This window comes from Ambystoma mexicanum, chromosome 1q, assembly GCF_040938575.1.
Source record: "Ambystoma mexicanum isolate Mex_15411 chromosome 1q, UKY_AmexF1_1, whole genome shotgun sequence".
NCBI classification, from domain to species: Eukaryota; Metazoa; Chordata; class Amphibia; order Caudata; family Ambystomatidae; genus Ambystoma; species Ambystoma mexicanum.
In genome coordinates, this window is record NC_090922.1 from 311308128 (window position 1) to 311321320 (window position 13193).

Sequence of the window (13193 nt, forward strand, 5' to 3'; positions counted from 1 at the left end):
TATTTTGTTGACCTCCCCTTTTTGCATATTTATCACATGTTTTACTCTGCCTTTCAACTACTCACATTGTCTGTTGATTTGCCTTGGTTGCTCAGTTATTCTATCATTTGGAAAGTCACAGATTCAAAGTAAATACCCTGTAAAAGAGTATGTTGATATCTGAGTACTATAGATAATGCCTCTGAGAAATCTCCTTAACAAAAGCATTACTGTTAAGGCTGCTTGCTTTGTATGTCATGTCTCTCCAGATTCAAATCGGTACAATGGATTTTCTATTCGGTAAACGTAAGACCCCAGAGGAGATGCTGAGGCAGAACCAGCGTGCACTGACTAGAGCTATGAGAGAGATGGATCGAGAGCGGCAGAAATTGGAACAGCAAGAAAAGAAGATTATTGCAGACATCAAGAAGATGGCAAAGCAGGGGCAGATGGTAAGATACAAGGCAAACTAGATGGTAAATTAGAGATGTGGAAAAAATGTGCACATGACTTCAGCCTGACTACTTCCCACTGTACCTGGCTTGCTGTGTTCTGTTGTTTTTGTCATGCCTTGAGGTCCATGGGTGTATGACGCTATATAAAACATTGGACGCTATATAAAACATTGAATAGATGCTACAGTATGAGACATGATGGTAAATGAAGGGTGTAGATGGAGAAGAAAAGTGTAAGCATTTGCTGAAAGCTAATGGTAAGAATGGCTATTAAGTTAATCTATCTTGTACCCTTTGTTAGGAGGGATTTTCAGAATCTGCATTGTTGTGTGGTTCTAAGATGCCCGCTTAATAGATGAGCAAGGGATTTGCACACTTAGGGCCTGATTCATGGAAGCATTTTATAATGGCGCAGTCCCATAGGAAAATGCTCCATGAATCAGGCCCTTAGTCTAACCAGACTGATAGCATAGGCGCATCATTAAGCATGGACATAGACAAGCAGGTGTTTCATATGCAGGTACAATTAACAGCAAATGGAGGCTGTCAAGTTATAGAAGTGCACAAAGATGTATACAAATATGCCATACTTTTCTCTGGAACCCCACTCTTTTTGCTCTGTTTTTGATCCTGTCCTGACTTTTTGGAGGGAAGTGAAGCCTTCAGCTTCAATTCTCCTGCATTTTGCTGACTGTTATGGGGAAACTGATCAGTCATTCACACTATTAGTATAGGGAAACATTGTTTCCCTTTTGAAATTCTTGTATTTTTAGATTGGCCACGGTATCTTAAAATGCAGTGCGTAGAATGGGGATTCTTTTTTATCACCCTATCTTTATACACATAGGACTTTTGGTTACTTTTTATATGCGCTGTGGCAAGCCAGAAGGAGGACTCGGATGAGAGGACATGTTGCCAAGAAGCTTTAACTTAAAAAGTAAACACCTTCTGGCCCTATTGCTAAAGGGGAGTTCACTTGGTATCAAAAACGAAGCTGCTAGTCAATACTCTAGTCAAAAATAGTCCTCAGCCCAAACCTATCCGCTAAACGGGTCCTACCACTTACATGAATATAAAAGGAAAACAAGGCTGTGTGCCTTGCGCTCAAGTGGTTTTGCCCCAATGTCTCTTGGCCGTCCCAGGAGCCTCTCCTGGGTCTCTATTCAATACATGTCTGTAGAAAAACAATTTTCCGTACTTTTTAACTATTCTCTCAAAGTCTGCCTGCGCCACAGCCGGTTCAGCTGTGCAGCACAGCTCTGTTCCTCCCCTTGATAGCGTTCTCATGTTCGAGGCTCGCCTCTGTGTAGAGTTTCTCTCTCTCCCTCCGTTCAAGGGTGGTCGGCTCTTTATTCTCTCTATTCTCGCGCTCTGAAACACTTGTGTACGAGCGTGATAGAAATAAAATATCAATCAATCTCTGTGTCTTTAACGGGGCGTGTTGTTTATATTCCGCTGTTACCCTTATGAAGAATCAAGCACGGTCTTGTGCCATATATGGATGCAACTTTAGCTTCTCTTATTCCCATGTATCCAGGTGTAATACCTTTGATATAGGTGGTTGCCCATGGGAAAGGGAGTCCTTGTCCCCTTGAGGGGAAACCCTAGGCTTTTGCTGTACAGGCTCGCCTCCCTAGCTTCAAAGGGGATGGCTCCCCCTAGGGAAGAAGGGACAAAACCGCCAGATTCATCACTGTGCCTAAAGACAATCTGGTGGCAGCTGTTGGGGAGATTTTTCATGTATATGCTGCATCCCCTCTCCTAGTGAGACCCTTTTGTATCCTGAATGAGTGGGGCCTTTTTCCACTCATTCATTCTTATTTGCTCTGACATTTGGAACTCTGTTATCTGTGCTTTACCGTTACTATGGAGTCTACTTTCCTCCCTATGTCTTTTAAGGCATTTGTGTTTTACCTTTTGCAACACATAGCTCCTTATGGGAAGTGTTGCACGGAACCCGTTGTGTTCTCCTTTGAGATAGTTTCTTTATCCTCAACTAACTACAGTTCTTAAGGATGGAACTTTGTATCCCTCATAAAGCTTTATACTATGAAAGATTGGCACACACCACCTTATGTGGAGTGCTAAGGGGATACCTAGTATCCCCCTTCTCTCTGCTCGTGTGACTTTCTAGTCACATAGGCAACCTTCTAGTTATGGCTGGTGGCAGTGTATGTGCTCTACCAACTATTGTGCTATGTTTTACTGCAGACTGTAGTCAAAGTCCTGGTTGTGCACAATAGGGTCACCTATGTTCTAAGATGGTGGCTCCTTTCTTTTTTGGCATTTCTACCGTGCTTGTCCTTTGTTAGCCCTTCTACCATTCTGGGAGTGGGAGGTCTTTCTGTCTGTGTGTGTTTTGCCTTTGGCGGAAACCCTTGGGTGTCCCGGCCTAGGCTCCAGTGTCTGGGCAGGCAGGAAGTGGGGGAGGAGTTTTTCACTCCCCTCCTCTTTGTCTGCCGGAGTGCATGAATGGAACCTGTGTCCACTGGGGAACTGGCTGCCCTGATGGCTAGCCACCAGCCCCTTTCTGTAAACTGCTGAGAAAGATTTCAGAGGAGTGTGCTGAAACTGAATAAAAGGTGAGGTTCCTGTGTTGAAAGGCAAGTTGACAACTGGAAACTGAAGTAACTGAATGAGACGCCTGCAGACCTTTTGCAACACTGTGCAGTGACCACTGCTGTGCTGACCCCATTTTCTATGCGACAGAGGAGCTCCGAAGTGGATGACTCCTTCCCTTTGGCTGGTGGAACCAACCAGCCCTGAGACGAACTACAATCTGAGCCATCTACCGAGGTGCAATATCTTTCCAGAATTGCAGACCGCGGATACCAGGAGATCTCTGACCCATTTGCAGTGCAATGTCTTGCCGAATCCGTTCAAGTCATTTCTGAGCTCCAGGTGAACCTCTTCAGACACACCTGACTCATCCAATTCCCCTCACCAGAGAGCAGGACTCCAGGAATCGAAGCCAATTGACTGGTCGAATCTTGTCCTTTGTTGGTGCTGCAGAAAGGGCGCCAAAACCACAGACATACCAGAGAAGGTGAAGAAATCTGTGCCAGTGGCTGTCTTCCTGAGACTGCTGCTGAGACATCCTGTTAAGTGTCCTGCCTTTCGTCACCAGACCAAGCAATCCGGAGACCTGGTCTATCGCTGCTGCACAGAGGAGAATCCAGCCACGAACATTTCTTCTAACCTAAGCTACTGTGGGGTAAAAAGGTATTACTTACCTTAAACCAAGAAGTCACTCCAGAGCGTTGGGAGTGCACGAAGAGGTGTCCAGGGTGTTCACTCTTACCTCAGATCCAAGCTGCCGGCTTGTGTGCCTTTTGCGAGCCCTTTAGCAGGGTCTCCCATGTTGTGTTTAATTTCTCTAGCATCTTTAACTAGAGACTCAAGTATCCACTGCAACATTTGCTATTCTGCTGCTTTGTGACTTTGAGCCATCTCCAAACTGACTTTTGCATAGCGTTAGGGATTATACTTTTAAAGCTTTAGTTTGCTGAGAAAACGGCTCTAGAACCTTAAGCTCTGGTACTGTTTGACTAACCAACCTTTTTCCTTCCTAAAACACTTCATTGTATGTGGTTTTGCTAACTAAATACAATTACCATATATCTTTTTGTGCGCTGTAATACTGATCATACAGTAGAACTGTAATTCGTGTCAATCTCTGTAAGAATTGTACTGCAAATACAAACTAAGCAGTGGCACTTGAAAAGTATTTATAAGTAATCCTAGGTGTGTTGGTTAAGTAAATTATTTTTAGATATTCCTTGTGTAAATCATATATATTTAAATATATTTTCATTGGTGTAAGTTTTTTTATTTTTTTGGACTACTGTGCTAACTGGGTTCAGTGTACTTACATACAGCATACATCATCTTCTTATGATAAGCCTGACTGCTCTACCACTCTGCCAAGGTTCCATGAGTAGTAAAGACTGATACTAAGAGTTGGGGACCTGTATACTATTGGGATAGATTTATGAAGTCTTGCCTCAAGTGATCTTTAGGTAAACTCCCCTAACACTCGCAGTTACATATTTTGCTGTTTTTGCATTCTTTGTTTGTGCACATTCATGTTTACTGCATATGCCTTCTAAATGTGGCTGCAGCCCTAAATGGCCATGCCACAAGACATTTTGCTTGCTCTTTGGCCATATTGTAGTTGGGCCTTATTTCGTCCCTCTTAGGTCAAGAACGTTCTTATATAAGGTCACTTTCCTGGGAAAGCTGCTGCTTTCATGGGCTAGTCTAGTCCTGGTCCACATCACTGGTGCCAGAAAGTCTACTATTGGGGTGGATGTGAAACCAGCAGTTGTCCCATATTGGACAACTACCGGCTGTTTGAATGGTGCAGATCCTTACCATTGATGGGCTTGGACTTGCTTGCAGCTTGTATTTTGGATAAGGTGATTCCTGCAGATGTTCCTCAGATCTACTTTGGGGCCAAGAAGTCCTGGAAGAAGGGCAGACTTTGATGAACCGACGACGACCCCTGAAGTGGCCCAACATCCCCTCCAGTGTCGACCCGGAGAAGCCCTGGTCCTCTGCCTGATCGCTGAAGACCCTGAGGAGTGCTTCAGTCCTTGACTAGTGGGACCAATTAGTCTTGACGCCTTCATGAGGAACCAGCCCTTCAGAGCCTTCAGAAGGGTCCCTAGACTGCCTGGTTGACTGACCAGATGTCTCGTGGGGTACCTCGCCAGAAGCGTCACCTTTCCACGTTCAAGACCGGATCTTTGGTGGTCGCCAGCTTGTGCCACAAGTCACTTTCTCACCATAATTCTAGATTCCTATCTTCAAATTGACCTGTTCTGGAGCAGCTTCTGAGACTGTGACTGGAAGGAGGCCTTTTGTCACCTGCAAGCTGCAAATGTCGCTGGAACTCGACTTCCTCCATCCTGTGAAGTGCCGTAAGGAGGCCTGCATCATTGGGTTCTGCATTTCTTCACCGACCGGGATTGCATCTTGCAGTTGCACTCAACTGGAAGAATCCTCGAAACGTCAACTCCAGGGCACCTCTTACTGGAAACAAAGGGCGCAAGATTGAGCCCCCTGACAATCCGTAACAATATCTGTGAAAATCTGAGTCTGGGGTAAGTAAGCATCAGTGTACCTCACCCCATTCCCCCCTCAATAGGATAACAACATTGTGAACAAGTCCCTTTGTCTCTGATCTCCCTTACACTCCACTCACGTCTGGTCATCGAATGTGTGTCGGGTATCCTGCCCTTGGGTTAGCCTTGGGTCTGGAAGAAAGGAGAATACGTACCGATCTTCTCGTAAATCGTTGTGGAACTTTTAATTAGTTTGAAACTAATCACCACTACAAGCCCATTTATCCTTTTGAAAGAGAACCCATACCTGTGAGAAACATTGTGTTGGACCCTGTGACTTGGGCAAAAGCCCCATATATCTTGGGTTTGGACTTCTAAAGTTAGGATATTATACGTGTGACTGGTTCCCATCATTTTATTGCATCTGCATTACTTATTTGCATTGCTTGATTAAGTTAGTTATTTGAGCTCTATTAAGTGCACCTAATGGTGATTGTATATATTTATATGGTCGTGCTGTGTGATAATATTACCTGCTAGATTAATTTTTCAGTGTTTTCATTATTTTTTTTTATAACTGACTGTCTAAATTGAATTGTTTGCTATTCTTTGTGGACTAATTGAGGGCCACTGACCCCACTCCCACTCTCCCGAGACTAAGCCTTGACTGCTCATCCACGTACCTTGATTGGGGTTTGGCTTACTTCTCAGAAGTCCCTGTTCATCAGAACTGTGGTGGCCTCCTAAAATCTTACCACCAGGCCAGGTTCTAGAAATCCAATCCTACCAATATGAAGGATCTGCACTATTCAAACAGGTAGTGGCTGTCCATTCATGCACAGCCAGTTACCATACATCTGCCCAGCAACAGGCAAACCCTAGCTGAAATGTGGATTGAGACATCAATCACCACAAAAGCACCTAGGATAGCAAGTCAATGATGGGTGTGCGAGTATTCCACTGGGATCAAAGAAGCAAAAAGGAAATTGGCTGTGTACGAGGTTAAGTGCGCTACAAAATATTTGTTGAGGTGGATGTTAATGGAGAGGGTCAAGGAAAGATGGCTCGTGTGAGAGGACAATAGCTATGTTGAGAAGATGTTGTGCAATGAATTCCGTGAGCGCAAGAAACAGTCCAGAGCCTGAGATGGTGAGCTAGATGGGTAAGTGATTGTTTTTTAGGAAACATTATGGTGTGTCTTTATTACCAAACGCTGCTGAGGGGTTGCGGGGCGTCTAGACGAATAAGTGCATATGCTTGGTCGAGGGCATGTTTGATGTTTAATAGTATAACTACCGCCCCCACTTTTCAGGGGTGTACAGGGCCAGTAACTGGCTCCCAACCTGAGCCTAGGTAAGCCCTTGCTCCCTTGGTGGTGCTGGTGGACCGTTACTGGGCATGTATGCCTACGAATGTGAGGGTAACTGCTATTCGCACCCTGGGAATCCATCCTGGGTGCCTAATAGTGAAAGTTCTTTTTTATTTTTTTTTATGGGGGATGAGCTGCAGTCTTATTTTGCATACTCCATCTTTGGTCCCAAAAAACAAATTTGACCACCGCCATAGCAAACAGAAAAGGGACTTTTCTATTTCTATGGTGAAGCGGCTTGGATGGTGAGAGAGTGCGTGCGTAAGCCAGATACGGAATTCCCAGGCCAACAGGTAATTTGCAGTGGACCTGGGGGGTTGTTGTCTGGGCAGGGATGGGGAGATGTTGTGGGGGCCTGGACATAAAAATGGCGGCCCCCTGAAAAAGGATTCAGGAGGCTGGGGGAAGTGGGCAGTCGAAAGCAGATTTCGGCTATGTTTTCAGTCACCTAATTGACTGACTATCTCTGCCCGGGTGCGAATGGGATATCGGCAAGACCACAAGCCCAACTAAGTCACACAAGAAAGTGTATTCTGGTAGGAGGAGAGTTAGGTGGTCATTTAGTTTTCAGATCATTTGTGACACTACACCATATCATTATGCCTTTTTGTGTAAAAACATGTGCTTTCTAACTTTGAAAGAAATCCAGATTTCCACGTTGGCCCGCCGAGCAGGGAAGACGTGCGTGAGCGGTGCTCCGTCTCCCGGCTCGGGCCGACATATTTAAGCTAAACAAAAATGCTGTCGAGGTCCCCAGGAAGATAAGCGATGCCGGTGGAAGCATCTTCGAGGACGAGAGCCGCGTGCGATAGAGTGAGGGGAGAAAACGAGAATCCTGTGTCCTCTATCGGCAGCAGTGCAGTGACGCCGCCGGCAATATGGAGACTCTGACCCGCCACGCCGGGCCCCGTAAGCAGGGGAGTCAGGGGCTGGGGGAGGCGTGAGGCGCCCGCTGGCTGTTTCCAACCGCTCAACAGGCGGAGGCTGGGAAGGACTAAATCCCCCCCCCTCCAGCAATCAAAGTGGCCGTCGCCATTCCGGTGCGGATCGGAGGGACGGTGGGCCACCTGAGAGACTCTGGAGTGGCGGGGGCGGTGTTGTCGGCCCCCCCCACCAGGAGCGAGCGGCGTCGGCAGCCAGCAGGAGAAGAAACAGGCGCCAGGAGGCGGGCGACGCACAACACGCAGCACCCGCTCAAGAAAGCAGGTGAGGAGGCGGTCCATTATTTTTTTTTGTTCTTCCCCAGGGAAGAAGAAGGGTTAGCCGCAAACAGCGAAACACATAATCCTTCCCCCAAGCCTGGGAGAAGGCCAACACTTCGGAGCTTTGCCCCAGGGCAGACATCGTAACGAGAGGGAAACTGGGGCCCATGCAACACCCACCCCCCCCAAGCAGCATATACACAGGCGGCAGCCCCCATCGGACACATAACGGTGCCAGACACCAAGACGGCAAGCGCAGGCAGCAAAAGGGACATTGGACTTTAACGACACGTGGGGGGCCCGCTGATATCGCCCCCAGTGAAGGTGAGAATGCTGGGGGCGACCAGACGCAAGCGAGGGCAATAGCCTGCACACATGTCAAGGTCCAGGAGTAAACAATCTCATCCGAAAACACCCAAAGCGAAACAGGACCAAGATCTGGCTCTACTTTGGGGGGCTGACATGCAAAGTAAAGGGAAGGCGCCCTCTCATAAGGACAACGAAAGATCTCCAAGCGCAGAATCAGCAGGTTCGGGTATGGCTAATAAGAAAGATATGAGAGACTGGTTTAAAGAATTTCAGGGCCAATTTATGGCCTCAATGCACTCACAGTTTGAATCTATGAAAAGCGAGCTGAAACAAACAATACAAGGGCTGAAAGTGGATCTGGGCAAACTTGAAGAGAGAACGGACGCCCTTGAGAGAACAGTCCAGAACTTGGATGACGAAACACAGCAGTACGCGGAAACACAAGAACACCTGGCGAGGCTCGCGCACAATTTAGAGATTCAAAGCGAGGACCTAGAAAACAGGTCACGGGGATCTAACATCCGTATCAAGAACATGGTAGAAACAATCGGGGATAAAGATCTAAAATCTGCAATGCAACAGGTGTTCAGAGACCTAATCAGCGCAGAAGAGGAGTCGGCGATCCTCATAGATAGGGTTCACAGATTGGGCCCGCGAAGGGAAGGGGGGGTCAGGGACCCACCCAAGAGATGTTGGTAGCCATGGCCTCATACACTCAGAAGGAACAAATCCTAAAGCAGGCAAGGACAATGGACCAGATAAAAATGAATGGAGTCAATGTCCAATTATATCAAGACTTAGCCCAGTCTACTTTACAACGACGCAGAGAAATGGCCCCTATCACATAAGAACTCACTGCCAGACAGATCAGGTATAAATGGACCTTCCCTCTCAGCCTCCTGTTTACCTGGGAAGGACCACAACAGCGAATAACTACGTGCGAAGAAGGCCGGAGAATAATGAACCTGCAAGACGACACGGATGGGAGACCACGATCTAGTGACTCCGCGAAAGGGCGCAAACCTTTGGGAGGCTGGCAATCCAGGGCACCCAAAGGGCAGAGACATTCCAAAAACAGGGAATGCATGGATGCTCCATCCTCGCCGTCTCAAGGAGCAAACTCCTAATGCCACCGAGACAATCTACGGGAACAAGATAGAGATGGTCGGACCTCGGCGATCCATAAAGTCGGCCAGTTCTGGGAAGTACTGTACTACGATGAACACCACAAGTGGGGTTTAGGACTCCCCACGATAAGGGTACCTGAGTTTAGAGGGTATGGCGCGAGAGGCAATCTGCCCCAGCGATCTCAGAGCCCAGTGCCCTCCTCAGGCTTGTTATGGGGGGAGGGGTGAAGTTTTGGGTACGGTTAGAGGGGAAGTTGGGCTGGGAAGGGGGGAAGCACGTCGGAATACAGAATTCATACATTGACAGACGCCGGCGGGAACCGCAAGACTAGAGAACATGTACAAAAATGGGCCTGAAAATCCTTACATATAATATACGGGGGCTGAACTCACCGGTCAAACGGAAAAAGGTGGAACACTACCTACACAAGGAGCGATTCGACATCTTGACACTGCAGGAGACACACATACGGAAACAGGATAAAGGGAAACTTCAAATGAAAGGATACACGCATTTTCTCCAAGCTAACGCCTCAGACAAGAAGAGGGGAGTTTTAATAGCATTCGCCAATACCATGAATGTAGAAATACAGGGAACGCTCTCGGATACTAACGGCAGATACCTATTTGCGAACATACTAGTGGAAGACCTCCCTTTGACAATAGCGACAATATACGCCCCTAATGTGGGTCAAGATGGCTTCATAAGGGATTGTTTAAACAAACTAGAAACCTTTGCGAAGGCAGAGATCGTCCTAACAGGAGACTTCAACTTATCATGGGACCCAAACATAGATAGCTCGACTCCAAGACATGTGGGGCAGGGCACACCATCCAAAACTCTCGAAAAAGCAATGTCAAAACTGGCCCTAGAGGACACTTGGAGGAGACATAGAGGCTCTTCGCCAGGATATACCCACTTCTCACATGTACACAGTACTAGTGTCAGAATTGACTACATTTGGACGTCGTCGAGCCTGCTTGGGAAAATCCGAGAGTCAGAGGTGAGCGACATTTCCTTGTCCGATCATGCCCCCCTATGGATCAACCTCTTTACCAAGCATAAACAAACACGCCTATGGAGATGGACGCTGTGGAGGGAAATCACTCAAGATTCAATTATAAGAGAGGCCACTAGTGAGCGAACTAACGAGTACTTTGAGAATGATCAGCAGGGCATCCCTGTGGGAGGCATATAAAGCGGAGATTCGTGGTCATATTATAGCACTCTCGGCACAAAGAACCAAACAATTAAATAAGTGGGAAGCAGAATTAGAGGCAAAGAGCACGGAACTGAGAAGAGAAATGGCGCACAGTAATTCCTCTTAAGTGAAAAGTGCATATAGACACGTCCCTTCCCAATTAGAGACCTTACACACCAAACGAGCCGAAAAACACCTCCTACACCTGAGGCACTGGTACTACACGAAGTCGAACAAGTTGCTGGCCAGACAATTGCGGGGCAAACGACAAAGCCAATCAATGAAGGCTCTGGCAGACGAGCACGGCCAAAGGTGCACGTTAACTACCGAGATGGGGAAGATCTTTCAACAATATTATCAAAAACTCTATGCCACCAACAATCCGAGAGAGGCTGACCAGGTAGCATTACTGGAAAACGTAACACTGCAGACTGTGACGCAAGAGGAGAAGCAGAGGCTGGACGAGCCAATTACAGAGGAAGAAGTGGAGGAGGCGATAAGGGAACTACCCAAGAACAAAGCACCAGGTCAGGACGGATTCACCGCTCAATTTTATAGAACATACATAAGAGAACTGACCCCCTTTTAATAGAATTATTTAACACCTTCAAGGATCGCACAGATATCGCCCCTTCCATGAACGAGGCGAAGATCCTAGTCTTCCACAAACAAGGGAAAGATCCGGAAGATCGTAGCTCTTACCGCCCCATAGCTCTAATCAATCTGGACGCAAAATTATATATAATTATATACCAAAATTCTGGCCAAACGTTTAACGGAGGTAATTCCCAAGTTAATCCATTAGGACCAGGCCGGCTTTATCCCCAACAGAATGACCCACGACAACACCAGACGGATCACATCTCTGATAGAAAAGAATGGACACACGAAAACTGAGGCCCTTCTCCTAGCTCTCGACGCAGAAAAAGCGTTCGACCGGGTGGAATGGTCAAGCAGGGGTGCCCACTCTCCCCGCTACTCTACGCCATTTTCCTGGAATCACTACTACAGAGGATCAGGGAACTCCCAGAAATACAGGGTATCGACATGGGAGGTACAACACATAAAGCAATGGCATATGCAGATGACATGATACTGGTGCTATCGGGCTGGGAGGCGGGAGGCGGAAGGGGGGAGGAAAACGGGGACGTTTTTGGAGAAGGGGATCAGAAGGGTTACATGTGCAAAAGGGTGCTGGGGGGGGTTCTCAAAATTGCTGTATTCAGGTGGGACAAAGGTCCAGGAGGGTTTGTGGCTAGTTCGACTCACCTACTTCGCCAAGGATCAAAAGAGGTGAGCAGGGAGAACGGCCACAATGTTAGTGCAGCACATTAGGCTCTCTGAGCCAATCCGGGCTGGGAGGCGGGAGGCGGAAGTAGGGAGGAAAACAGGGAGTTTGTGGAGAAGGGGATCGGAAGTGTCACAAGTGCTAGTTCGACATCCCTGCTTCGCCGAGGACCAAAAGATGTTAAAAGGGGCTAAGCCTCACCCCCTTTTTCAATGCAGGCTTGGTGTGGATCCATTATTGCGGTGGGGACATCGTGGGTCCGTGATGTGGCGACTCGCACTGGGTTTCCCTAAAGTACGTTCAAATCCCCTGAGGGCAATATCCCCTTCCTGGGGTTGACGCCACCTCACTGGCTCTCCATCGCCAGATTTCCCTTGCATGTCCATGCCGGTTCCCATTGGCCCGCTCTCCAGGCTGTGAAAGTTGAGCTTGGAAAAAATCTGCACTGGCTTTGCTGGTTCCTTGGTTTCGCCTCCCATTGTGATGCAGAGCCCGTCTTGCGCTTCCCTGACACAGGCTCTGCGAAAGACAGCAGGTTACTCCACCCGTTTTGGCTGGCAGAGGTAAGGTTTACAAGTGGGGCCTTCTTCGACTTCCACCTGCACCCGGGGTTTTGTGACTAGTTCTGTGTTGCTCCCTTGTGTGAGCAGTCGCCACATCTGTGCACATACGGTTTCCTAAGATTTGGGAGTACTTGTTAAGAACAGGTTGGCAATGGCACCAAAAAAGGTGTTCGCATGTCAATGAAGGCCTAGCACAGCAGGGTATTGCCAACCTGACATTTTTTTATTTGTTAAACATTGCCTTTCAATACCGGATGGGAATCCTACGTTGTTGTTTTTTAATTTTTACTTACAGGTACTTGAATTTACAACTCCATTGATTGGATAGATATCCAAATAGAAGGTACTATATCCAAATGGATTCCTTTTGGAAATTTTAAATGCTTGTAATTCATGAGGATTCTGTTGGAAGCGGCCTCTTGGATTGCTGACTAGTGATCCTTACTATGTGCTCTTTACGAGGTGCAGCTTGACACAGGCAGTGAGTAAGGGTGCTTTCCTCTGAACACTGATCTCCGAGATAGCAGTGGAGATGAGAACGCAGAGGAGACGAGGTGATGAAGAGACAAGGGTTTTTTTTTCCTTCTCGGTCAACATTTTTTCCTATATTTTTTTTTCATGACCCTGGGCAAT

General features: G+C 47.2%; 1 protein-coding gene across 1 annotated transcript in view; it reads left to right on the forward strand.

Moving 5' to 3' along the window:
• The window catches only part of CHMP2A (charged multivesicular body protein 2A), a 320678-nt gene that overhangs the window by 22490 nt on the left and 284995 nt on the right, over window positions 1-13193 (forward strand). The window contains exon 2 of the mRNA XM_069639042.1: window positions 249-431. Coding sequence (XP_069495143.1) covers window positions 264-431 — 168 coding nt within the window. The 5' untranslated portion in view covers window positions 249-263. The remainder of the gene's footprint in view (window positions 1-248; window positions 432-13193) is intronic.